General features: G+C 43.1%; 1 protein-coding gene across 2 annotated transcripts in view; it reads left to right on the top strand.

Annotated features, from left to right (window-relative positions):
• Positions 1-24485, top strand: part of DNAH2 (dynein axonemal heavy chain 2) — a 105107-nt gene that overhangs the window by 39292 nt on the left and 41330 nt on the right. For both annotated transcript variants that reach the window (XR_006742529.1, XM_036452082.2), the window contains exons 27-46: positions 961-1117; positions 1282-1364; positions 1480-1660; positions 2005-2143; positions 4305-4522; positions 5032-5133; positions 5438-5563; positions 5871-5981; positions 6289-6477; positions 6893-6996; positions 7095-7284; positions 7804-7984; positions 9115-9242; positions 9574-9726; positions 11590-11715; positions 21516-21734; positions 21968-22085; positions 22288-22424; positions 22913-23050; positions 23138-23296. Coding sequence is in view for 1 of the 2 variants with exons in the window: in XM_036452082.2 (XP_036307975.2) it covers positions 961-1117; positions 1282-1364; positions 1480-1660; positions 2005-2143; positions 4305-4522; positions 5032-5133; positions 5438-5563; positions 5871-5981; positions 6289-6477; positions 6893-6996; positions 7095-7284; positions 7804-7984; positions 9115-9242; positions 9574-9726; positions 11590-11715; positions 21516-21734; positions 21968-22085; positions 22288-22424; positions 22913-23050; positions 23138-23296 (2959 nt within the window). In the remaining variant the exon portion in view is untranslated. The remainder of the gene's footprint in view (positions 1-960; positions 1118-1281; positions 1365-1479; positions 1661-2004; positions 2144-4304; positions 4523-5031; positions 5134-5437; positions 5564-5870; positions 5982-6288; positions 6478-6892; positions 6997-7094; positions 7285-7803; positions 7985-9114; positions 9243-9573; positions 9727-11589; positions 11716-21515; positions 21735-21967; positions 22086-22287; positions 22425-22912; positions 23051-23137; positions 23297-24485) is intronic.

The following is a 24485-nucleotide window of genomic DNA, read 5'->3' as shown; positions in this document are numbered from 1 at the left end:
TTACAAATGGTGTTTTAATAATTAATTACATATCTATTTAGGAGGACATAATTTTACTTCTTTTGCGTTGCCTCCAGTGATAATGTTTTTGGCAATGTTTCACCATTAAGTATGTGGTTAAGTATACCCTAACTACTTATTTACTTATTTAATCTCTCTAAGCCTCAGTTTCTTCATATATAGATGGAATGACAATAATTCATCATTGATAGAGGGGTGTGGAAACTTTTTTTCTACCAAGGGCCATTTGGATATTTATAACATCATTTGTGGGCCATGCAAAATTATCACCTTAAAAATTAATCTGCTGTCCTAATCGGTTTGGCTTAGTGAATAGAGTGTCGACCTGCGGACTGTAAGGTCCCAGGTTTGATTCCGGTCAAGGGCATGTACCTTGGTTGTGGGCACATCCCCAGTAAGAGGTGTGCAGGAGGCAGCTGATCTATGTTTCTCTCTCATCGATGTTTCTAAATCTCTATCCCTCTCGCTTCCTCTCTGTAAAAAAAAAAAAAATCAATAAAATATATATTAAAAAAATTAATCTGTTATATTTAACATTTAATCAGCTCACCCAAAATGCATTGGCAGGACCAGACCTAATGGTTTTTTGGGCCTTATATGGCTTACGGGCTGGACATTTCCCACCCCTGACATATAGAGTGGTTGTGAGAATTAAGTGAGATGTTTCATGCAGGGCACTTATCCCAGCACAGAATCTATAATAAAACTGTAGTAATCCATCTTAACTCCCTCTCCCGAGAATCAGCACACCAATCTCTGTATCCCCCACAGTGCCTGAGTTGTATGTTAGAGCCTCTTTAGTAAATAGAGGTAAAATCATGAATAAATAAATACTCAGTCATAATATCCCAATGGGAGGAAGCCTGGGGAGTGATGCTAATACTTTTCAGTAGGCCTGGTGTTCAGCCTTCTAAACTGACCTCCTGTCCCTGGCCGCAGGCATTGGGATCAGGTCAGGGATGAGATCCAACGGGAGTTTGATCAGGAATCTGAAAGCTTTACTCTGGAGAAGATTGTGGAACTTGGAATGGATCAACATGTGGAGAAGATTGGGGAGATCTCTGCCTCAGCGACCAAAGAACTGGCAATAGAGTTGGTATGACAGAATCCTCTCCCATACTCCCCCACTTCCCAAGCCTGGAGCAAAGGCTGCCAGCTTTGTATCATCTGATGGCTTCTTGCAGCTCCTGTTCCCCTTGGGGATTAACAATCTGATTGTTCTGTGCCTGCCCCCCCCCCCCCCCCCATTTCTTTCCACAGGCATTACAAAACATTGCCAAGACTTGGGATGTGATTCAGCTAGACATAGTACCCTACAAGGATAAGGGCTATCACCGACTCAGGTAGTGAGGGCCTCGGGGAGCTAGAGATGGGAGGGCTGTGTGACCTGGGCTGCAGAGCAGGGACCAAGGATTGGCAGATGGGGAAGGAACATGATTTTGATGCTTTTCTTCCCAGAGGCACAGAGGAAGTGTTCCAAGCGCTGGAAGATAACCAGGTGGCTCTGTCTTCCATGAAGGCATCTCGTTTTGTCAAGGCCTTTGAGAAGGAGGTGGACCACTGGGAACGCTGCCTCTCCCTCATCTTGGAAGTTATTGAGACAGTGCTCACAGTACAGCGTCAGTGGATGTACCTGGAGGTCAGGACTCACAGCCTGAGCTCTTCCTATACCCTGTTATTACTCCCTTATTTGCATAGGACCTAAATATTCACCCCGTTATCAGCTTCATTTTCCCACTTCTACAGCGATTCTTCATTCAGGACCCATGCACTAGTTGTTACCGCTCATCATCAGTTCCCTCCCTGAAAAGACTTGTTCTCCTTTCACTATTTTTCTTGGACCCAGATATCTGACCTTTCTGACCCTTTGATTCTACTGCTCCTTATCTTCTACTCAACTATCACTCGTGGTCTGGGAGCAGGGAGCAGAGTGTGGAGAGTATGTGAGAAACGCCTCTCACTCCAAAATTCCCGGCCCTTCAGAATATCTTCCTAGGAGAGGACATCCGAAAGCAGCTGCCGAATGAATCAGCCTTATTTGACCAGGTCAACAACAGGTGGAAAACCATCATGGAGCGGATGAACAAGGACAACAATGCTCTCCGGAGCACCCACTACCCAGGTCTGAGCTCCCTGGCCTCTTGCCCTGACATAACCTCAGTTTGTGTTGTATACGTGTGAAGTCATGGCCACCTCGTTCACTTACTGAAAGATGACTATTGTACCTGGCTGCCATACCATCACCATTGCCACTTCTAAGCATTAAATAATAGTTCAGTAAATTCAGTTCAATAAATGTTTGAGTGGAGTACAGTGTAATGGTTAAGAGAATGGGATATGGAATCAGACAGAGAAGTTCAAAATCTGACTGATGCTTTACTGATTGTATGCTCTTGGGCAGCTCACTCCCTCCATACCACAGTCTCCTCACCTGTAGAGGGAGTTAGTGATAGCTATTTCTCAGGGTTTACAAGGGTTATAAAGGAGTATGTAACACTACATGCCCCCTAACATGCCCCCTATTGGGGATTGAGCCTGCAACCTGGGCATGTGACCTGACAGGGAATCTTAACTGTGACCTCCTGGTTCATAGGTTGATACTCAACCACTGAGCCACACAGGCCAGGAATGAGGGCTTTTTTCTTCTTTATTTTTGTTGACATTATTACAGATGTTCCCATTCCCCCCCCCCACCATTTGCTTGCTTCCACCCAGCCCCACCCCTTCTTCCCCCTGGCCATCACCACATTGTTATCTGTGTCTGAGTTATGCATCTATGTTATTTGGCTAATCCCTTCAACTTCCTTCATCCAGTCCTCCCTCCCCCTGCCTCTCTGACAGCTGTCAGTGTGTTCCATGTATCCAAGTCTCTGTTTCTGTTTTGTTGGTTTATTTAGTTTATTAGATTTCACATATAAGTGAGATCATATGGTATATGAATTTGTTTCTCTTTTGATTATCTATTTTGTTTTTTTAGATTCCTCATAAGTGAAATCATTTGCATTTGTCTTTCTCTGTCTGACTTATATTACTTAGCATAATACCCTCTAGGTCTATTCATGTAGAAAATAGTTTATTCTTTTTATGAGTGAGTAATATTTCATTGTATGTGTGTACCACATTTTTTCATCCATTCAGCTTTTGATTGGAGCATTTAATCCATTTACACTTAAAGTAGTTATTAGTAGGTATGTAGTTATTGCCATTTTATTGTTTCCTGATTGTAGTTTTCTGTTCCTTATTCTCTTGCTCTCTTCTCTTGCAGTCCTCTCTCTTGATTTCTGTGGATCCCTTCTTCTTTACTTCTTAAACATCTTGGATTTTTAGTTTGTGGTTGACATATTTATAGGCATTTATTTGAAGTTGCTGGTTGCTTAATTTCAAACACATTACTACCAGTTTTACCTGATCCCTCCATGGTTGTTTTTGTCATTTTTCACTTTTTGCGTATGTATGTTTGTGTATCTCTTAATTTGCTGTTATAATTACACATAATCTTTCTACTTTTGCCTTTTAACCTTAAACTAGTTTTAGTGTTGGGTAATCTATGACTTCTATTATGTGTTTGTTTGCCTTTGTCATTGAGAATTTTTTTTGCGATATGTTCTTACTCATATTTTTTCTTCTTCTTCTTCTTCAAGAAGTCCCTTTAACATTTCTTGTAATACTGATTTCATGGTGACGAACTCCTTGTCTGGGAAGCTCTTTATCTGTCCTTTGATTTTAAATGATAGCTTTGATTTTAAAAGATAGAGTAATCTTGGTTGTGGGCCCTTGCTTTTCAGCACTTTGAATGTTTTGTGCCAATTCCGGTTTAGTGCTCTTTTCACTATATTACAACTCTCGTGGCTATAGACCTCTTTTATTGTGTGCATGAGTAAGTATTTGATTCTAATGATTTGACTTGTTAGGTTGTATAAGTTTAGAACAATCTCTAATTTTCAGACTCTTGGGGTGACTGGCAGAGCCCCAGTTCTTTGGTGAATGGAACTGTTCCAAAGACTGAGCAGAGATATAGCACATTAATGGAATCATATGTGGTGTATAATAATGCATAATGTATATTATATACAATAGTGCATAATGAATATTTAATAAATTAATAGAGAATTGGATAAGCATGATTGATTGATTGGGGATACTTCTCTGCTTCCTAAAACAATTATGACAATCTGTACTCTAACATTCAAGAACTGGCAGAGTAGATATAGTTGGATACTCTAGATCTACTCAGAAGAGTGGTGAAAGAGCCATCAAATGTCTTTTATTGCTTTTCTTCCCAGGTCTCCTGGACACATTGATAGAAATGAACACAATCCTGGAAGATATTCAGAAGTCTCTGGATATGTATTTAGAGACAAAACGCCATATTTTCCCTCGCTTCTACTTCCTGTCTAACGATGACCTCCTGGAGATTCTGGGCCAGTCTCGAAACCCAGAGGCTGTGCAGCCACACCTCAAAAAATGCTTTGACAACATCAAAATGCTGAGAATGCAGAAGGTAAATAGAGTTGGCTATAATGAGATGAAGGGCAGGGGAGGATGTTGAGGTCAAGGTATTCAAGGCCTTGAAGGAGACAATGTCCTCCCAATGGGAGGGGGATATTAATGATTCAGGATTATGTGAGATAGGATTTTTTATTTTTTCAAATACTAATTTTATTTAATTAATTTATTTATTTTAATATTAATATATTTTATTGATTTTTCACAGAGAGGAAGAGAGAGCAATAGAGAGTTAGAAACATCAATGAGAGAGAAACATCCGATCACTGGGGATGTGCCTGCAACCAAGGTACATGCCCTTGGCCAGAATCTAACCTGGGACCTTTCAGTCCACAGACTGAAGCTCTATCCACTGAGCCAAACTGGTTCTGGCAAGATAGGACTTTTTAGAATTGGCATTATTGAGGGAGAGGAGCTGAAATTACTCTCAAAAGGGCGCAACACCTCCTAGGCAGATTCTAGGAGTAAGCAGTCCAGGCCATTAATAGGTTCTTGTTTCTACAGATTGGGGGAGCCAGCAGCAAATGGGAAGCTGTGGGGATGTTTTCAGGTGATGGTGAATATATTGATTTCTTCCACTCAGTGTTTTTGGAAGGGCCTGTGGAGGTGAGTTGTGGCAAAGGGTAAAGAATCAAGTTGATCGTATTCCCTTTAGGAAGTTTGCTTGCTCTGTGAGGAGAGAACATCTCTGTGAAGGGACATTAACCACGTTTTGCCCTTCCTGAAAACTATAATCTAAAAATCTGTCATCTGTCCTCCATGTCCCCCCGGGGCCCACGCCAGATACTGCCCAGGTTCTACTTTATCTTTGGTTCATGCCCTGTAGTTCTGTTGCTTAAGCACCTTTCCTGTGGGGACTCTTGTCTTGGGCTCTGAGGCCAAGCCTTCCTGTTCTCTCCCCTCTCCTCAGTCCTGGCTTGGCGATGTGGAGCGGATGATGAGGGTAACCCTACGGGACCTTCTCCGGAACTGCCGTCTGGCCCTCAAGAAGTTTCTTAACAAAAGGGACAAATGGGTGAAGGACTGGGCTGGCCAGGTGAGCTCGGGTCAATAGAAATGAAGGAACAAGAAGCATTAGGCTGAAAGGGAGCAGCAAAGGTAAAAACAAAATCTTAAGTATGAAAGTGCTGGTTTAAAAAAAATGTGGTTTCTCGTGCCCCTGCTCGGGGCCATGGCCCTGGAACCCTGCATGCCAGACCCTTAGCTCCTCACTTTAAGCATGTGCCCCACCCTTCAGAACAGATTAGCGAATTGAGAGTAGCCCTGGTCCCTGGATGTGGGAGCTGGGCTGTGTGGGTGGCCAGGGACAGGGTTTTGGGATATAGCCTCTGTACATGCCGCAGGTGGTGATCGCCGCCAGTCAGATCCAGTGGACGGCTGATGTCACCAAGTGCCTGCAGACAGCTAAGGATCGGGGAGACAAGAAAATCCTCAAGGTCATGAAGAAGAAGCAGGTGGGGAACCCTACAAGTACAGGATAGGCCTGGAGTTAGACTTGGAGGGAGGGGGTGATAAGTTGGTGTCAGAAGTAGAGATGAGCTGGTGGGAAAGGGTCAGAATGAGGGTGCTTTATGAGAGAAGTCCAGCGAGAAAAGTTTGGTGGAATACAAGTACCTTTTTCCTATGCTGATATTGGGTATCTGCATTAGAGTGGGATTAGGATTAACTTGGGGTTGAAAATTGAGTTAGGCTGGGATGAGGTTGGATTGACTTCGAACTCATTGATCCATCTGCTCTCTTCCCTGCCACCCCATTCTGCAGGTGTCAATACTGAATAAATATTCAGAAGCTATCAGGGGGAACTTGACCAAGATCATGCGGCTTAAAATTGTGGCTCTGGTGACCATAGAAGTTCATGCCCGAGATGTGCTGGAGAGGCTTTATAAGAGTGGCCTCATGGATGTCAGTGCTTTTGACTGGCTCAGCCAACTGCGCTTCTACTGGGAGAAGGTGCAGGTGGGCCAGCTCCCCACTCTTGTACCCTAAACCCAATCCTAATGCATTAACTAAATTCCTGTTCTCTAAATACAATAATATTCCAATCCAAGCCTTAGTTCTATTACAGTGCCCTAATCCAGTTCTTAACTCTGTCACAAGTCTCTTAAATCAGAAATGGGAATCATTTTCCAGTTGGTATTCACTGTGAGTGTCACTTGACCAGAACTAGAAAGACTGCTGCAATGAACTAGGGTTGACATGCGATGAACCCTGTGTCCATCTTGGCTGTAAACTCTTCCTTCTTTCTAACTCTAAACGGAACCCCTCATCTTCTAACTCTGACCTTCTTGCATCACCAGTCCTACTCGCAGGACTTTTCTAACTCTTTCTCTAAGCCGGCCTCTCTCTTACTCTGCCATTTCTCCAGGATCTCGATGACTGTATCATCCGCCAGACCAACACACAGTTCCAGTATAGTTATGAGTACTTGGGTAACTCTGGCCGGCTTGTCATCACCCCCCTTACAGACAGGTCAGCCGTGTGGGATGAATAAGGTGTTTGGGTGGGGGCAGCGAATGCTCAGGGAAGGCTTCCAGGAGTCTGACTTGAGTCCTGTCCTAAATTCTCAGGTGTTACATGACGCTGACTACAGCATTACACCTGCATCGAGGGGGCTCCCCCAAAGGTCCAGCAGGCACGGGAAAGACGGAGACTGTCAAGGACCTGGGCAAGGCCCTTGGCATATATGTCATCGTGGTCAACTGTTCCGAGGGCCTGGACTTTAAGTCCATGGGCCGAATGTACTCAGGCTTGGCCCAGGTCAGCATCCTGCCATCCTGTCCCAGAGGTCCCTTAAACATCTTTAGTCCCAGAAAATCAGCTGGAACCCAAATTTGATTTAGTGCTTTGTAACTTACAGCATTACATCCCCTCAGTTCTTAAAATTGTACCTCCCTAAATTGCACTTTGCTTATTGCAAAATCAGAAGATTCTACAAGGATTAAGTAAGTTAATGCCTTTAAACTGGTGCATAGTGTATGCACTCAATGTTCCCAAGTTCTCTACCCTAGTCTCTTTTCAACTCACACCTTTCCTAGCATTCCCCTGGACTGTCCCTGCCTGATGGAAAGCTCCAGAAACTACAACAGTGCTATGCTCCCACTGCCCTCTTCCCTGCCCCCCTCCCTACATTTTGGAGGCCACCTCACCTGTCAAAACCCTCCAGGCAGGACTATGTTAGTCACCCCTTCTAGTTTCTCCCAAACTAGAAATCTATTTCCCCAAGAAAAATAATTGGGGAAAAAATCATTTCCAGTGAATCTGCCTCCCACCCTACAGACAGGTGCCTGGGGCTGCTTTGATGAGTTTAACCGCATCAACATTGAGGTGCTGTCAGTGGTGGCCCAGCAGATCCTGTCAATCCTCTCCGCCCTGGCTTCCGGCCTCGCTCGCTTCTACTTTGAGGGCTTTGAAATAAATCTGGTGTGGTCCTGTGGGATCTTCATCACCATGAATCCTGGTAAGGGCCAGGGAATAGATGGGGCTCCAGGGACAGGGGGAAAACTGGGTGTCCAGGGCAAACAACTGTGTCCTGCCAGGCCCGTGTATTTAGCCAAGTAAAATATGGCTAAAGACACCGAAGTGTGAGACAAGAACAAACATGACTTTCTGGGAGAAGGGGCGGCTTCGTGTATAGAATGTGAGGCAAAAGTAGGTTTATAGTTGTTAGCACACAAAATATAGAGTTTATCCTCACATTGTTATTTATTAACTAGAGGCCCAGTGCACAGATTCGTGCACATTGAAAGGAAATTAATTAGAAGGTGGCCGGCGGGACGGGACTGGGCCAGAAGGGCGTCTGCAGAGTGAATGGGTTCCCTCCAGCAGGTGGGGTCCCTCAGTCTGGCCTGTGGGGATGGGGCCGGAACCAGTAGTCCAACATCCCCCAAGGGATCCTGGAGTGTGAGAGGGCACTCTGAAAAGTTGCTGTCGCTCAGCAGGCTCTTATGTTGAGCGTCTGCCCCCTGGTGGACATTTCACATCATAGCTACTGGTTGGATAGTCAAATGGTCAGACTGTTGTTTAGGCTTTTATACATATAGATTACAGTATTATTTTCCAAATGAACAACTGTAAACCTACGTTTGCCCCACCCTGTATATGTATCCCTAGGCTTTGAAAGTACTTAATTATTTTCTCAGGAATTCTATCTGCCATCCCTTTTGAAAATTGGAGAATCTTCCCAAAGTGAGGCATTAGGGTCTCTGATCACTGTTCCCTAAGAATAACTCTGACAGAAGGATCTAGGCAAAAACAGGAAAGGGTTTAGCTACTGAAAGAATCAGAGATGCAGCTGTGATTTCTATTAGGACTGACATTATAAATGGAACTTGGAGAGATGGGAAATTGGCAGCTCTGTGATTTGAGTTTAGAATAAGGCCACCCAGAAAGTAGGGAAAGGCCCAGAGATAGGAAAGAGGAGCAGATTGGTATAGGAGGAGCCAGGGCCAAGATGAGAATGGAAGAAATCTTGGAGGTGGAGTTGGGGAGAAAGCTAGGGATGGAGCGAGGACAGGGGACATGGGGTAGGTTGGGAAGGGAGTCTTTGGGAAGCAGTATAGATTCTAAACCAACGGCTCTGTTTTCCAGGCTATGCTGGTCGGACAGAGCTTCCTGATAATCTTAAATCCATGTTCCGCCCAATTGCCATGGTGGTGCCTGATTCAACTCTTATTGCAGAAATCATTATCTTTGGGGAGGGCTTTGGCAACTGCAAGGTATTCCAACAATCTCTTTTCCCCCAATTATTTTCCTTCCACGATTATTCCCGGGGCAGAAGAACTTCCTGAAGGCCCCACAGTCCGTTTATCCTATAAGGAATGCACTATCAGTAGGATAGGGGGACAGAAGTACTCAGAGGTCTCCCCTCTGTGTGAAGTTACAAGTCCATGATATGCAACTGACACAATCTCATTAGGATTGTCCACGGAGCAACTCCCAGCTGTTTCAAGTCCTGGGACTTAGCTTCTTGTCTCTGTCACTTTTCCTAAAGAAGCAGAGGGGTTTGTAGAGAAATAGGTTGTTTCCTCCTTTGTTTTCATTCCTCAGATTCTAGCCAAGAAGGTGTACACACTGTACTCCCTGGCTGTGCAGCAGCTCTCCAGACAGGACCATTATGACTTTGGCCTGCGTGCCCTCACCTCCCTTCTGCGCTATGCTGGCAAGAAGCGCCGTCTGCAGCAGGATCTGTCTGATGAAGAGGTAGATCAAGGACACGGCTCTTGACACCTCCATTGTCACTGGTCCTATGCACCTTCGCTAAAGTTTTTCAGATCCTTTCTTCCCTAGATTAGGATTCCCACCTTTCTTCCTGCCCCCTGTGTTGCCCAATTTTACCTGTCACATTTTAAAAAATAAGTTTTTATTGATTTTTAGAGAGAGACGAAGGGACAGGGATAGAGAGAGAGAGAAACATTGAGAGAGAAACATCATCCATCGGCTGCCTCCTGCACTCCCCTTACTGGGATCAAGTCTGCAGTATGCCCTGACTGGGAATCAAGCCAGTGACCTCTTGGTTCCTGGGTCAACGCTGGCCAGGTTACCTGTCATATTTTAACGCCATTTTTATTCTATACCCGTGTTCCTTCTTCACTTCCTATTTCTTTATTTTTACAGTAGACCCTTTAGCATTTCTTGCATTGCTGGTTTGGTGGATATAAATTCCTTCAGTCTCTTTTTGTCTGTGAAGCTCCTGATTTCTCCTTCAATTTTGATTGATAGCTTTGCTGGGTACAGTATTCTTGGATTCAGACCCTTCCTTTGCATGACTTTGTATATTTCATCCCATTCCCTTCTGGCCTGATATGTTTCTGTTGAGAAATCAGTTGCTAGTCTGATGGGGGTTCCTTTGTATGTCACTTTCTGTCTCTCTCTGGATGCTTTTAAGATTCTTACTTTGTCGTTGTTGTTTGCCAATTTAATTATAATGTGCCTTGGCGTCTGTCTTCTGGGATTTATTTTGCTTGGGACTCTGCGAGCATCTTGGATTTGTGTGGGTTTTTTCTTCTCTATCTCAGGAAAGTTTTCTGTCATTATTTCTTGAAATACTTTTTCCATGTCTACCTCAGTTTCCTTTCCTTCTGGAACCCCTATTATTCAAATATTATTTTGTTTTGTATTGTCCCAAAGCTCCCGTAGGCTCTCCTCCTGCTTTTTAATATTTTTTTCTAGAAGCTGCTCTAATTGGGTATTTTTTTCCATCTTGTCTTCTAGCTCACTGATGCGGTCTTCTGCTTCATCTAGTCTACTCTTGATGCTTTCTATTGAGTTCTTCATGGTAGTGATGTCATTTTTCATTTCTTCTTGGTTCTTCTTCAGTTCCTCTTGGTTCTTCTTCAATTCCTCTTGGTTCTTCTTCATTTCTTCTTGGTTATTGTCAAACTTCTCTTCCATTCTTTTTAGCCATTATTCATTATTCTGAATTCTTGCTCTGGTAGGCTGCTTGCCTCTGACTCCTTTACTTCCTTTTCTGGTGATGCCTGCTTTTCTTTCATGTGCGGGCTATTTCTTTGTCTCCCCATGGCCTCTCTTTTCAGGATGTCTGGCTATGTGGTGTTTCTTCTTCCTTTAGATTTCCGCTGTCCCTCAGCTGCCAATCAACTTTCCCTGAGCGACTCAGACGCTGCTTTTTTCTGTTCTGGGACCGGAGTCAGAACAAGTCTGTCTGCTCGGTCGCCATCTTCAAGCTCCGCCTACCTGTCATATTTTAATTTAATTTAAAAAATATTTTTATTGATTTCAGAGAGGAAGGGAGAGGGAGAGAGAGAAACATCAATGATGATAGAGAATCATTGATTGGCTGTCTCCTGCATGCCCTCCACTGGGGATCCAAGCCTGCAACCTGGGCATGTGCCCTTGACTGGAATCGAACCAAGAACCCTTCAGTTTGTAGGCCAACGCTCTTTCCAATGAGTCAAACCAACTAGGGTGTGTCATTTTTTTAAAGACTAGCTCAGATAGAGCCATTGTTCTTGGTTCTTGCCCCTCACCCTTTGGAGAGGAAGTACTTAGTGAGTACCTAGGTCCAAGCTCCTCCAGCCTGAGTCTTTGTCTTTTCCCACCCAGGTTTTGCTGCTCTCAATGAGAGATATGAACATTGCCAAGCTGACTTTATCCGACGTGCCGCTATTCAATGCCATCGTGCAAGATCTCTTCCCCAGCATTGAGCTGCCTGCCTTTGATTATGGCAAGGTATGTGTTCCTCAATACGCTTCATGGCTTCATATGTGAATATAAATCTGGAAACATGATACTTGGTTCCCAGGTCTTGTTCTGCTATTCGCTAGCTGTTAGCTGAGCAAGACAGTTGGCCTCTATAAAAAGGTGCCGACCTATTCAAACATTCTACTCTCTCACCACAACTCCCTATTTCTCCCCAAATCCCAACTCACTGGCTCAAGTACTTCCACTCATTGATACTTTGGCTTCATTGAGATCTCAAATCCACTGGCCTTTCCACTTTCTCCATACCATCTGCCCTTTCCTGACTCTACTCCTCCCCTCATTTAGGGAGTTTTGAGGGGAGACTGCTAGGAACTGTTTGAAGGTGAGAGCAGTGGAATGGAAGGAGGGTGGTGGAGGAGGATTTTAGAAAGTACAGAAAAAAATCAAAAAATATATATATTTTTAAAAAGTAGAAAGTACAGAAATTTTCTTTTCTGGCAGTAGTAGTTTAAGCATCCTGAATTATCCTTTCCATTGGAACCACTAAAATTCTGGATAAAAATATAAGAATACATATTTTTAAATACATTGCTAAGTTGGAAAGAAAGAAAATATTCTGGGATGGGGAGAGGAAATAAAAGCAGGAAGATAAGTGAGTGTAACAGCTGGCTTTCTTGTTGAATTTAAGGAACTGGGGAGAGGAGAGAAAGTAGCCCAAGTTTGGAGGTATTTTAGAAAACCCAGTCCTGCATGACCTTCAGTCTGTGAGGGGAAACACCCTCAGTAAGTGGAAAAACGAGAAGCCCACCATTGAAAAGGGTCCATTCAGTAAAGATATTTGCTTGTTTTGGTAGATAATGGGAGGAGAGGGCACACTTTTTGAAACTTCCTCACTGAAGGCCAGCCCATACATAGTTTATGGTCATAATTTATTCTACTGTGTAATCCCAAAAGTCTTAAACTTAAAGCTTAATTTTAAGTAGTTCTAGATTGTTAGCTTCCTCCAGGTGCCTGGCAGAAGCAAAAGTAATTTATTTATTTATTTTTTTTTTAAAATATATTTTTATTGATTTCAGAGAGAAAGGGGGGGGAGAGAGAGAGAGAGAGAGAGAGAGAGAGAGAGAGAGAGAGAGAGAGAGAGAGAGAGAGAGAGAGAGAGAAAGAGAAATATCATTGATGAGAGAAAATCATTGATTGGCCACCTCCTGCATGCTCCCTATTGGGGATTGAGCCCACAACCCGGGCATGTACCCTTGACCAGAATCGAACCTGGGACCCTTCAGTTCTCAGGCTGACACTATCACTGAGCCAAATTGGCTAGGGCAGCAAATACAAATTATTTATGGAAGAGGAGTTTCTGGAATCCTCAAAGAATTATCATAAAAATTCAGGATAGAAGTCCAAGAAAATGAACAACTTCTGGTAAAAAGCCACACAACACACAAGGGGAGAAGATACCATGAGTGGAAAACAGAAGAACAATGGTACAGCTGAATGAAATCCCCAAAGACTTCAGGTATTGAAATGATCAGCACAGAATTCACAAACAACTAAATTTAATGTTTAAAGAAATAAAAGCTTGAAACTATGACTCAGGAACAAGAGACTTCTAAATTAAGTTGATTTGAAAAAGAGCAAATAGAATTTCTATAAATGAAAAAATATTATAATTGAGATTTAAAACAACTACTCAATATATAGAGTACTTCTAGGTAAAGAAGGTGGATTGAAAACAATTTTGTTACCTTTTGAAAATCCACTACAATACTCTAAGGAGATTTTTTAAAAATAAGGCATCTTATATCCAAAAGGATGGTGAGGATGGGAGAAATGGAACAAAAATTTTAGACATAAGAAAGAAATGGAGCCCTAGCAGGTTTGGCTCAGTGGATAGAACGTCGGCCTGTGGACCTAAGGGTCCCAGGTCCAATTCCAGTCAAGGGCACATACCTTGGTTTCAGGCTTCTCCCTAGCCTGGGCCCTGGTCGTGGCATGTGCAGGAGGCAGCCAACTGATGTGTTTCTCTTCCATCCATGTTTCTCTCTGTCTTTCCCTCTCTCTTCCACTCTCTCTAGAAATTAATGGAAAATATCCTCATGTAAGAATTAAAAAAAAAAAAAAAAAGAAAGAAACAAATGAATAAGTTTTAACTTAGCAAGCTGAGAAGGCTGGAAGTGGGGGAAATTGAGAGGCAGTTCTCCAAAGGCTAAGCTTTTGTGGTATTAGATGCCTCTGTAAGTAGGAAATAAAGGAGACATAGCTAAAATAAGAAGGGTTGGAGGTAAATTGTCTTGGAAGATCTCTAGATCTTCCCTTCTGTGTGACCCCTAATGACTAGGTCTCTCCCACTTTGGCAGAAGATTAGAGGGTAAAATAGTAGGTCTCTGGACGGGGGACAGATATAGTTCGGGGCATGAGTAAACCCTATTAAAAATGGGAATTTCGCCGAAGCTGGTTTGGCTCAGCGGTAGAGCGTTGATCTGCGGATTGAAAGGTCCCAGGTTTGATTCCGGTCAAGGGCATGTACATTGATTGCAGGCACATCCCTTTCTCTCTCATTGACGTTTCTACCGTAGTTCTCTATCCCTCTCCCTTCCTCTCTGTAAAAAATCAATAAAATGTATTAAAAAAAAAAAAAAAAAGGAATTTCCCTGGCTGCGTGGCTCAATTGGAGCATTGGCCTTTGCACCAAAAGGTTGCAGGTTCGCCGGGTCAGGGTGCATACCTACCCTGTTTCCCTGAAAATAAGACAGTGTCTTATATTAATTTTTGCTCCCAAAGATGCGCTAGGTCTTATTTTCAGGGGATGTCTTATTTTTCCATGAAGAATATGGTACACATTTATTGTCAAATGAAAATAAAGGAAATTTATTACCTATATACGGTACAGTAGTTGTCAACACAAACCAGACAAACTGTGAATCCTACAGTATCAAGAATTAACTCATTTATTTAATGACAATCATGTCATCATCTTCTGGAACATCATCATAACAATCCAATTCCTGAATTTTCTGGCGAATTTCTTGTGACTCCATTTCTTTCAGAATCAGTGAACCAAATCTCTCATGTTTAGCTTAGGGGGGGCCCTTATTTTCAGGGGGATGCCTTATATTTCACTCAGAAGGAAACCTGTAAGTAGGTCTTATTTTTGGAGGATGTCTTATTTTCAGGGAAACACGGTAGTTTGCAGGTTTGATCTCTGGTTGAGGGTATACAGTAGGGGTGTCAAACTCAATCAGAGAAGGGGCCAAAATCTAAAATCCAGCCTAAATCTCGGGCCGAATGGTTTACTGAACAGTCATAAACTGTCCTTGTGATGGAAACGCAGCGGAGTGCAGTGATGACAGCACGGTGCGGGCCACATTGCAAGGCCTGGCGGGACGGATTTGGCCCGCAGGCCTTGTGTTTGACACATGTGGTATACAGGAAGCAACCAATCAATGTTTCTCTCTCTTCCCACCCCCTCTCTAAAATAAAAATAATACATCCTTGGGTGAGGATTTAAAAAAAGAAGAGGGGTGGGCGGTATGAAGTGAATGCTTATACATTGATTACTGAGACTGTCTTCTTTCATATCTCAGCTCCCAGAATACTGGCAGCCAGACAGGAAATTGGAAGAGTTTTCTCTGGAGAATCTGTCTAGCCTAAGAGGAATGATCAAAACATTGAGAATAGTACTTTTCCAGTGCAGTTCTAGAAAAGTCATCGGCAGGGATACTCACAGTCTACAAACCTCGCTCACGCTCGGGCTTCCATTCAGTGTCTAGTTCTCCACCCTTATATAAGAGCAGAGTCACACACTGCTGAGGAAAACCTCTAATAAGAAAGCAGCCAAAAAAATAGGAAAAAGCAAAAAGGAGAAAATAGGTAGTGCAGAGAAAAGTTAAAAACAAACAAACACATTGTAGTCTCAGTGGTTAAGATAAGATTAAGATATTGTCACCATGATATACTATTACAAAAGAAATGTTTCAGAAAATAGAGCAGACAAAGGGGAAAAGAAGTAAGCTTCAAAAGCCACCAGGAAGGACAACAGCCAAATCATAGGAGTTCCAAAAAGCAGAACCAGAGAAAATGGAGAGGGAGCAGGATTGATAGTGAAATAATCAAGAAGGACCCCCAGAACTAAGTTTCCAAAATGAAAGAACGCACAAACATATAACAGACGCAATGGATAAAACCCTTACCAAGGCCCCTCATTGTGAATTTTTTTTAAATCCTCACCTGAGGATATTTTCCCATTGATTTTAGAGAGAGTGGAAGAGAGAGAGAAAGACAGAGAAAAACATCGTTGTGAGAGAAACACATTGATTGGTTGCCTCCTGAGCAGGGCCCAGGCGGGGGAAGAGTATGCAACGGAGTTACATGCCCATTGATCAAACCTGGGACCCTTCGGTCAGCAGGTCTATGCTCTATCCATGGAACCAAACTAGCTAGGGCCACATTGTGAATTTTTAAAAAATATATATATATTATTGATTTTTTACAGAGAAGAAGAGAGAGGGATAGAGAGTTAGAAACATCGATGAAAGAGAGTCATCAGCCGAAACCGGTTTGGCTCAATGGATAGAGCGTCGGCTTGGGGACTGAAGGGACCCAGGTTCGATTCCGGCAAGGGCATGTACCTTGGTTGAGGGCACATCCCCAGTAGGGGGTGTGCAAGAGGCAGCTGATCAATGACTCTCATTGATGTTTCTAACTCTGTATCTCTCTCCCTTCCTTTCTGTACAAAATCAATAAAATATATTAAAAAAAAGAAAGAAAGAAAGTCATCAATCAGCTGCCTCTTGCACACGCCCTGCTGGGGATGGGCCCGCAACCAAGGTACATGCCCTTGACTGGAATCAAACCCGGGACCTCTCAGTCTGCAGACTGACGCTCTATCCACTGAGCCAAACCGGTTTCGGCCACAATTGTGAAATTTTAAAACGTAAGTACAAGGAGAAGATTTAACAAGCGAGAGAGAGAGAGAGAGAGAGAGAGAGAGAGAGAGAGAGAGAACATGCAAACGATATCAAGGGCTTTTCAATAGTAATACAGAATTTATAAACAATGGAGCAGCTTTAACTCCATTCTGAAGGAAATGATTTTCAACTTCAAATTCTATTCCCAGCCTGTCACATGAGAGGCTAGATAAGAGATATTTCAAACATGCGCACTCTCAAGAAATGTCACCTGCAATAGAAAGCTCCTGGAAAGTACTCTACCAAAATGCTAGAGCATACTGAGAGAGGGAAGCGGAGGACAGGGAGGAGGGCTGTGCCCTGACAGAGAGAAGCCGGTCTAGATGGGAGTGAATGGAATGCTTCAGGAGGACTTCTGAAAGAAGAAAAGCATGCCTAATGTGACGAAATGTTTTGAGAGATTTAGTTAATTGTCAGAGTTTGAAATCGAATTAGAGATTAGTATATTAAAAACCAAGCAAACAAATTACAGCAGCAATTAACCTCTAGGGAAAACAGAAAAGTTGTCCAGGAAAGGGAAAATAGTCATACACTGAATAGTAGACAGTGTTATACTAACCTTTAAAACATAAAGACAAAGGGTTGAGGGTCACAGAATAGAAAAAGACATCTCAGGCAAATACTAAGCAAAAGAAGGCTGAGGTAGAAATATCAGGCAACATAGATTTTAAGGCAAAAAGCATTACTAGAAATGAAGAGGGTCACTTAATAATGAAACATCTCTCATCGATGTTTCTAATCCCTCTCCCTTCCTCTCTGTGAAAAAAACAACAAAATATATATTTAAAAAAATAATGAAAGGTCCAATTTATCAGGAAGATAAAACAGTTCTAAATTTAGAGGCACCTAATAATATAGTCTCAAAATAAACAGCAAAATTTTGCAGAATTTCAAAGAAAAAGATAAATCTAGCACTGTGGTGGAGATCTTAACATCTTTCAGCCTGGGCAGCGTGGCTCAGTGGTTGAGTTTTGACCTATGAACCAAGAGATCACGGTTCGATTCCTGTGCAAGGCATATGCCTGGGTTGAGGGCTTGATCCCCAGTGTGGGGCAGGCAGGAGGCAGCCTATCTATGATTCTCACTCATCATGTATGCTTTAAATACATACAAACAACAACAAAAAACATCTTTCCTAACTGATTTTTCATCTGCTTGGTCTAACTAACAGACCAAGCAGATGAAAAATCAGTTAGGAAAAAAAGAAAAAGAAAAATCAGTTAGGATATACCATAGAAGATTAGAATAACATAATCTTGATTTAGTGAACACCTATAGCAGTTGCACTCAATAATTGAAGAATAATCATTTTTAAGCATACATAGAATATTTAGAAAGGTTGACCATGTAAAGGCCATAAATCTGCCTCAAAAACTTCAAAAGAATTTATTCAAAACACTTTCTAATCACAAGCATAACTCTACTGGTATCAGACTAAGTTGACTTTCTAATTTCATAATTTAAAAGGGTCCATATCCCAAAATATATAACAGTTCTAAATTTGTATGCACTTAATAATATAGCCACAAAATAGATAAAACATCTTAACTAAACATCCACAACTAAAAGGAGAAATAGATTAAACCACAGTCCTTTAGAGAAATCTTGATAAAGCAAAGATTAAAAAAATCCATAAAGATATAGATTGGAATGCTTTTAACAGGTTTGATTTGACACATATAGAACATTGTATGCAATAATTGCAGTTACATATTCTTCTCAAGAGTGCATGGAACAGCCGAAACTGGTTTGGCTCAGTGGATAGAGCATCGGCCTGCGGACTGAAAGGTCTCAGGTTCGATTCTGGTCAAGGGCATGTACCTTGGTTGCAGGTACATCCCCAGTAGGGGGTGTGCAGGAGGCAGCTGATTGATGTTTCTAACTCTCTATCCCTCTCTCTTCCTCTCTGTAAAAAATCAATAAAATATATATATATATTTTTTTAAAAAGTGCATGGAACATTTACCAAAATTGACCATGTGCTAGTTTATTAAGTGTAGGTCTCATAAATTTCAAATGATTGAAAATTATACAGAGCAGGATCTCTGACCACAATAGAATTAAATGAGGATCAGTAACAAAATATAATTGTAAAAGCCCAAATGTTTGAAAATTAGGCAGTAGAATTCTAAATAATTCATGTGTCAAAGAAGAAATTAGAATTTTTTGTTATTGTTTAATCCCCACCCAAGGATATATTTCCCATTGATTTTTTTTTTTTTTAGAGAGTGGAAGGGAAAGGAGGGAGGGAAACATCCATGTGAAAGAGACACATTGATTGGTTGCCTCCCTCACGAGTCCTGACCAGGTCCCTGGATTGAACCTGCAACCCAGGTACATGCCCTTGACTGGAAATAGAACTCAGACATTTTGGTATGTACGCTGCTGCTCTAACCACTGAGCAAACGGTCAGGACAGAAAAAAAATTTAATTATAGATTTTGGAGAGAGAAGAAGGGATTGAGAAAGAGAAAGAGAAAGAAACATCAATGTGACAGAGAAATATCAATTGGTTGCTTCTGTACGTGTGTGTTCTGACCGGGGATCAAACCTTTTTGACGTATGGGACAATGGTCCAATCAGCTGAGCCACCGGCCTAGGGCAAAAATATTTTTAATTTAATTTTTTAAAAATGACATCCTAAATTTGTGGCATGATGCTAAACATGAACACATGCAAGTGTGTAAGGGCCAATACACGAATGGCCAAACAAAGCAGGCAACTCCATAGAATAGAACAGGATTCATTATAGGGTAATTTACTCACAGGAATGTGGAGTCAGAGCAGACAGAAGACTCAGCAGTTTGGTACAGTACTGTTTTTTATAGTCTACCTCAGGTTCTGATGATAAGACAAAGAATGCAGCATGTGCCAGGGGCCAGGCCTTCTGGTAATCTTGTGATAGATGACTGTTTATAATCAATACTATCACCAGTTCCTATTTATCTTGGTTATCATGCCATTCCAGCCATTACTAACAAAAATATTTATGGCTACATTTTAAGGAACACAGATAACATCAACTGGGGGCTTTGCTTTGCCTTGCTAAAGACAAGAAGGTTCTTCAAAGACCACAGCACAGCATGAAAACTCCAGGATACAAAAATGGAGTTGGTTTTTTTCACATCTATATTTATACAACATGCAAACATACTAATAAAACTAATTCTCAAAAAAACAAAACTAATTCTCAGATAGTGGGAGGAAGTAGTAATGAGGCCTCTTAGTGGTATTTGAGAGATACAAATAGAGATCTTGCATCTATTTGAAATTATTTGGTTGCATTGGCTGTATTATTTTAAAATGTCACACTATTCTGGGACTGATCCATATGGACATGGTTCTATAAGCATTTTTTTAAATTATTATTATTTGTATTGACCTTTGTTGCACAAGACCAAAGAAATACCAAGCCCGCTTCTTAGATAAAGGGAGGGACCCCGTTTATCAACACCAGTGGACTCGGGCATAATTTCCAAATCAGAGTGAGGAAACAGGCTGAGGGCTTCACTTTTTATAACCTTCTGGGGTCTTTGTCCTGCAGATATGGTCCCACCTCCTTTTGTGGGCTTACAGGAAGGCCCCCAGGTGTTGGGGGTCCCCAGGCCATATCTGATGATCATTGTTCACAGTTTTTATGGCCTGACACACCTTGTAAGACCAGTTTCCTCCTCACCTTCAGAGAGAGAAGGGAGAAGGAAAGGAAGAGGGAGAGAGAAAAGGAGATGGAGAGGGAGAGGAAGAGGGAGGGAGAGAAATATCAATGTGAGAGCAAACATCAATTGGCTGCCTCCTACAAGCCACTTACCAGGGATCAAGCCTGCAGCCCAAGCATGTGCCTTTGACCAGGGATCGAACCCACAACCTTTTGGTGCATGGGATGATGCCCAACCAACTGAGCCACAGGAGCCAGGGATATCAGCTTTTTAAAAAAATATATATTTTTTTTTTGATTTTTTACAGAGAGGATGGGAGAGAGATAGAGAGCTAGAAACGTCGATGAGAGAGAAACATTGACCAGCTGCCTCTTGCACACCCCCTACCAGGGATGTGCCCGCAACCAATGTACATGCCCTTGACCAGAATCAAACCTGGGACCCTTCAGTCTGCAGACTGACGCTCTACCACTGAGCCAAACCAGCTTCGGCAATATCAGCATTTTTAACTTAGGTGATGATTTGTTTAATGTCTGGTTCTCCCACCGACTGTGAGCTCTGCAGTAGGATGAACTCGACTTTGTTCTCAGCATCAACATACTGAGGCTTAATCAATATTTGTTGAATAATATTACAAAAAATGTATACAGCACATGTCAGACACCTTGTGTGTGTGTGTTTTCAATCCTCACCTGAGATTATTTTTTTTCCATTGATTTTTACAGAGTGTGGAAGGGAGCGGGGAGAGAGGGAGGGTGGAGAGAGGAACATTTGTGTGAGAGAGACATTGATTGGTTTCCTCCTACACACCCCTGAGCAGGACTGGGGATCGAACCTGAAACCCAAGTATGTGCCCTTTTGGCGCTCTGACCACTGATCAACACAGGCCAGGGCAGACATTGTGTTATATATTAACTATTTTATCCAATACAACAACCTTATGAGAAAAATACCGCCATTACTCCTGTTTAACAGATGAGGAAACAGAGACTCAGAGAAGTGACTTACGTTCACCCAGCTGAGCCCAATCTCTTAAGTCTGCAATTGGTCAGCTTCCCAGGAATGAGCAACTGCCAGAGTGCAAAGGGTTTTGGTGCCATTTTAAATAGTTTGAACATTGTCCTCCAAGGTGTTGGCAAAATTTGAAAGTCCTTTGCAGTCCTCTCTCCCTTGTTTTCTACTTCCTGTATTTCCCCTTCTTTCAGCTGCGGGAGACCATCGAACATGAAATTCGAGATATGGGCCTGCAGGTCACACCATTCACTCTCACCAAGGTCACCCAGCTGTATGAAACCAAGAACTCCCGCCACTCCACCATGATTGTGGGCTGTACGGGCAGCGGCAAGACCGCCTCCTGGCGAATCCTTCAGTCCTCCTTGTCCTCCCTGTGCCGTGCTGGAGACCCCAACTTCAACATTGTTAGGGTAAGGGTTGGGACTGTGAAGTCCCTGGCAGAGTAGCAGGAACATGGTGGAGGCTGGGGGCAAGGATGCATTGGGTCAGGGAGGGCAGGCCAGGACAGGAGGAAGTATCTGGGTCTGAGGAGGCCTGGGAGAGAGGAGAGAGAGAAGGGGCAAATACTGATCCCTGGACATAAAGGGAGATCTCAGGATTTGTGTCTGCCAGCAGCTCAAAACCCTTTCCTGTGCCCTTTTAGGAGTTCCCTTTGAACCCTAAGGCGTTGTCCCTAGGGGAGCTGTATGGGGAATATGACCTTAACTCTAATGAATGGACAGATGGCATCCTATCCAGTGTCATGCGGATGGCATGTTCAGGTACCCAAAGGATCATGGGGTTAGGAGAACAGATGCACACATTTCCTAGGGGGTGGACCTTTGGGGACGGGACGCTCCGTTTGGGACGAAAGTGCTTGGAGAATGCCGAGGCACAAGGAAGCATCGGCTTGCCTCCGCGGGGATGAGGGCGGGGGGCTGCGGGAGGAAGCTCTGGTTTCCTTATTAACCACCTTCTACCAAGATGAGAGGCCGGACGAGAAGTGGATCCTTTTCGATGGCCCTGTGGACACACTGTGGATCGAGAGCATGAACTCCGTCATGGATGACAACAAAGTGCTGACCCTCATCAACGGCGAGCGCATCTCGATGCCTGAGCAGGTATGGGCCCTGACTACTGAGCCCCGTAGCAGAGGAGGCTGGAGGCGCGAGGCCCGGCTAAGGGGGAGGGGCGGGGTCCTGAGAGAAGAGGAAGTTCTATAGGAGAGCGGTGAGGAGGAGGAGGAGGCCTGGATTCAGGGGAACTTGTGACTGAAGAGAAAATGCCCGTCCACCATGGGTGTGGGGAGCCTGTGCACTGGGAAGCCCCGCGGAGACTGCGCAGCCTCCTCACGTTCGTTTCCACTGACGTGGCGGGACGACCCTCACGGTGCACCTGGGGTGGTGAAGCCCACCCTTCCCGCCCACTCAGACACTGTGAGCGAGAGGGCGGTTTTTATACCGATAACCTTGAATAAGCTTTCTTTCTCTCAACAAGCAAATCGCTTCTAAACCTTAGATCTATTCACCTGCCACAATTGGTACTTGACAGCGTCGTCTCGGGGCTCCCGAGGAGCCAGTGGCAAGGTTGTGACAGAGTCTATCCTTAGGTGTCTCTGCTGTTTGAAGTGGAGAACTTGGCAATGGCCTCTCCAGCCACCGTGTCTCGCTGTGGGATGGTGTACACTGACTATGCTGATCTGGGCTGGAAGCCCTACGTGCAGTCCTGGCTGGAGAAGAGACCAAAGGTGTGAGGGGAACTGAGGAGAAGGGCAGTAACCAGCATGGCCTGTGGGACATAAGATTGAATAGAGACACTCCCTATTCAACTCCAGGCTGAGGTGGAGCCCCTTCAACGGATGTTCGAAAAATTTATCAACAAGATTCTGGCCTTCAAGAAGGATAATTGCAATGAAGTGGTGCCTCTACCCGAATACAGTGGAATCATCTCCCTCTGCAAGCTGTACTCGGCCCTGGCCACGGTGGAGAACGGGGTAAGGGGACCAGGCAGGACAGGCTCATGACTTCCTGGACAACTGCAGGGAAATAGTGTGTCTGAGAATTTGAACCCCTGGTTTGAATGGAACAGAGATAACAAGGGAAGGATACACCCACCATAGACACAGTGAGAGGTGTGAGCACACGTGAGTGTGTGTGTGTGTGTGTGTGTGTGTGTGTGTGTGTACACATACGCACTGGGAGGTTGAACTAAGATCTTTAAGTTGGATATTGTACACAATGGGTCTCACAATAATTTCTTCTGCATATTTTGGGAACTGTGGGTAGTTCATGTGGTTCCTCATTTCTCTATCCTTTCTAAAAATAAATATTAAGTCTTGGGATACTCTTTCTGCTAGAAGGAGCCCCCAACTTAATCTGATGAAGGGTTTTAGAAATTTTCAGATTAATTGATACATAAGAAAAATTTTGTTCCATTTAGAATTATGGAGTAAGGACCAAAATTATATTTTCTGTTGACATTAAATCACTGCTCAGAAATGGTTCGTATCATTTTTAAAGACACTGTCAGATAATTAAACTGATAATATAAAATTACATAACAATCAAGATCTGTAACAGTATACGTCATTCCTGATACAATTAATGTAACTTAAAAACTATATTTAAAAAAATATGTGAATGAACTCAAGGTAACATATAGGAAAAGGACAGTAATATAGTATCAGTGGCTCCCAGGTGCTAAGGAGGACTGGCCAGGGTGGGGCCTGAGCAGAGGGAGAAGCGAGGAGTAAAGAGAATGGCCTTCACAAAAACACAGACACCAGAGTCAGTCCCTGCTGGCACAGAAGGATGGGGTCGTGTTTGCATGCAGACCCTGCAGTGTAGCAGAGACCCCAAGAAGAGGATGGTGAGATGGAAGGACAGACTGAGGATTCTAGATGGATTATGGTAGACAAGAGAGTCTCAACACAATTTCCTACCTATATTTTGGGTTGAACAACATCCTGTATGTCATATTACTTGCAGTGTTAGGTGTTTTATTTTATTTTTAAAACATGTTTTTATTGATTTTTAGAGAGAGAGGAAGAGAGAAGGATAGAGAAATAGAAACATTGATGAGAGAGAAACATTGATCGGCTACCTCTTGCACGCCTCCTCCCAGGGATTGAGCCTACAACCATAGCATGTGCCCAAACCGGGAATTGAACCCATGAACTCTTG

The sequence above is a fragment of the Pipistrellus kuhlii genome, unplaced genomic scaffold (assembly GCF_014108245.1).
Source record: "Pipistrellus kuhlii isolate mPipKuh1 unplaced genomic scaffold, mPipKuh1.p scaffold_m20_p_23, whole genome shotgun sequence".
Lineage (NCBI taxonomy): Eukaryota > Metazoa > Chordata > Mammalia > Chiroptera > Vespertilionidae > Pipistrellus > Pipistrellus kuhlii.
This window is presented reverse-complemented; position numbering and strand designations above follow the sequence as displayed.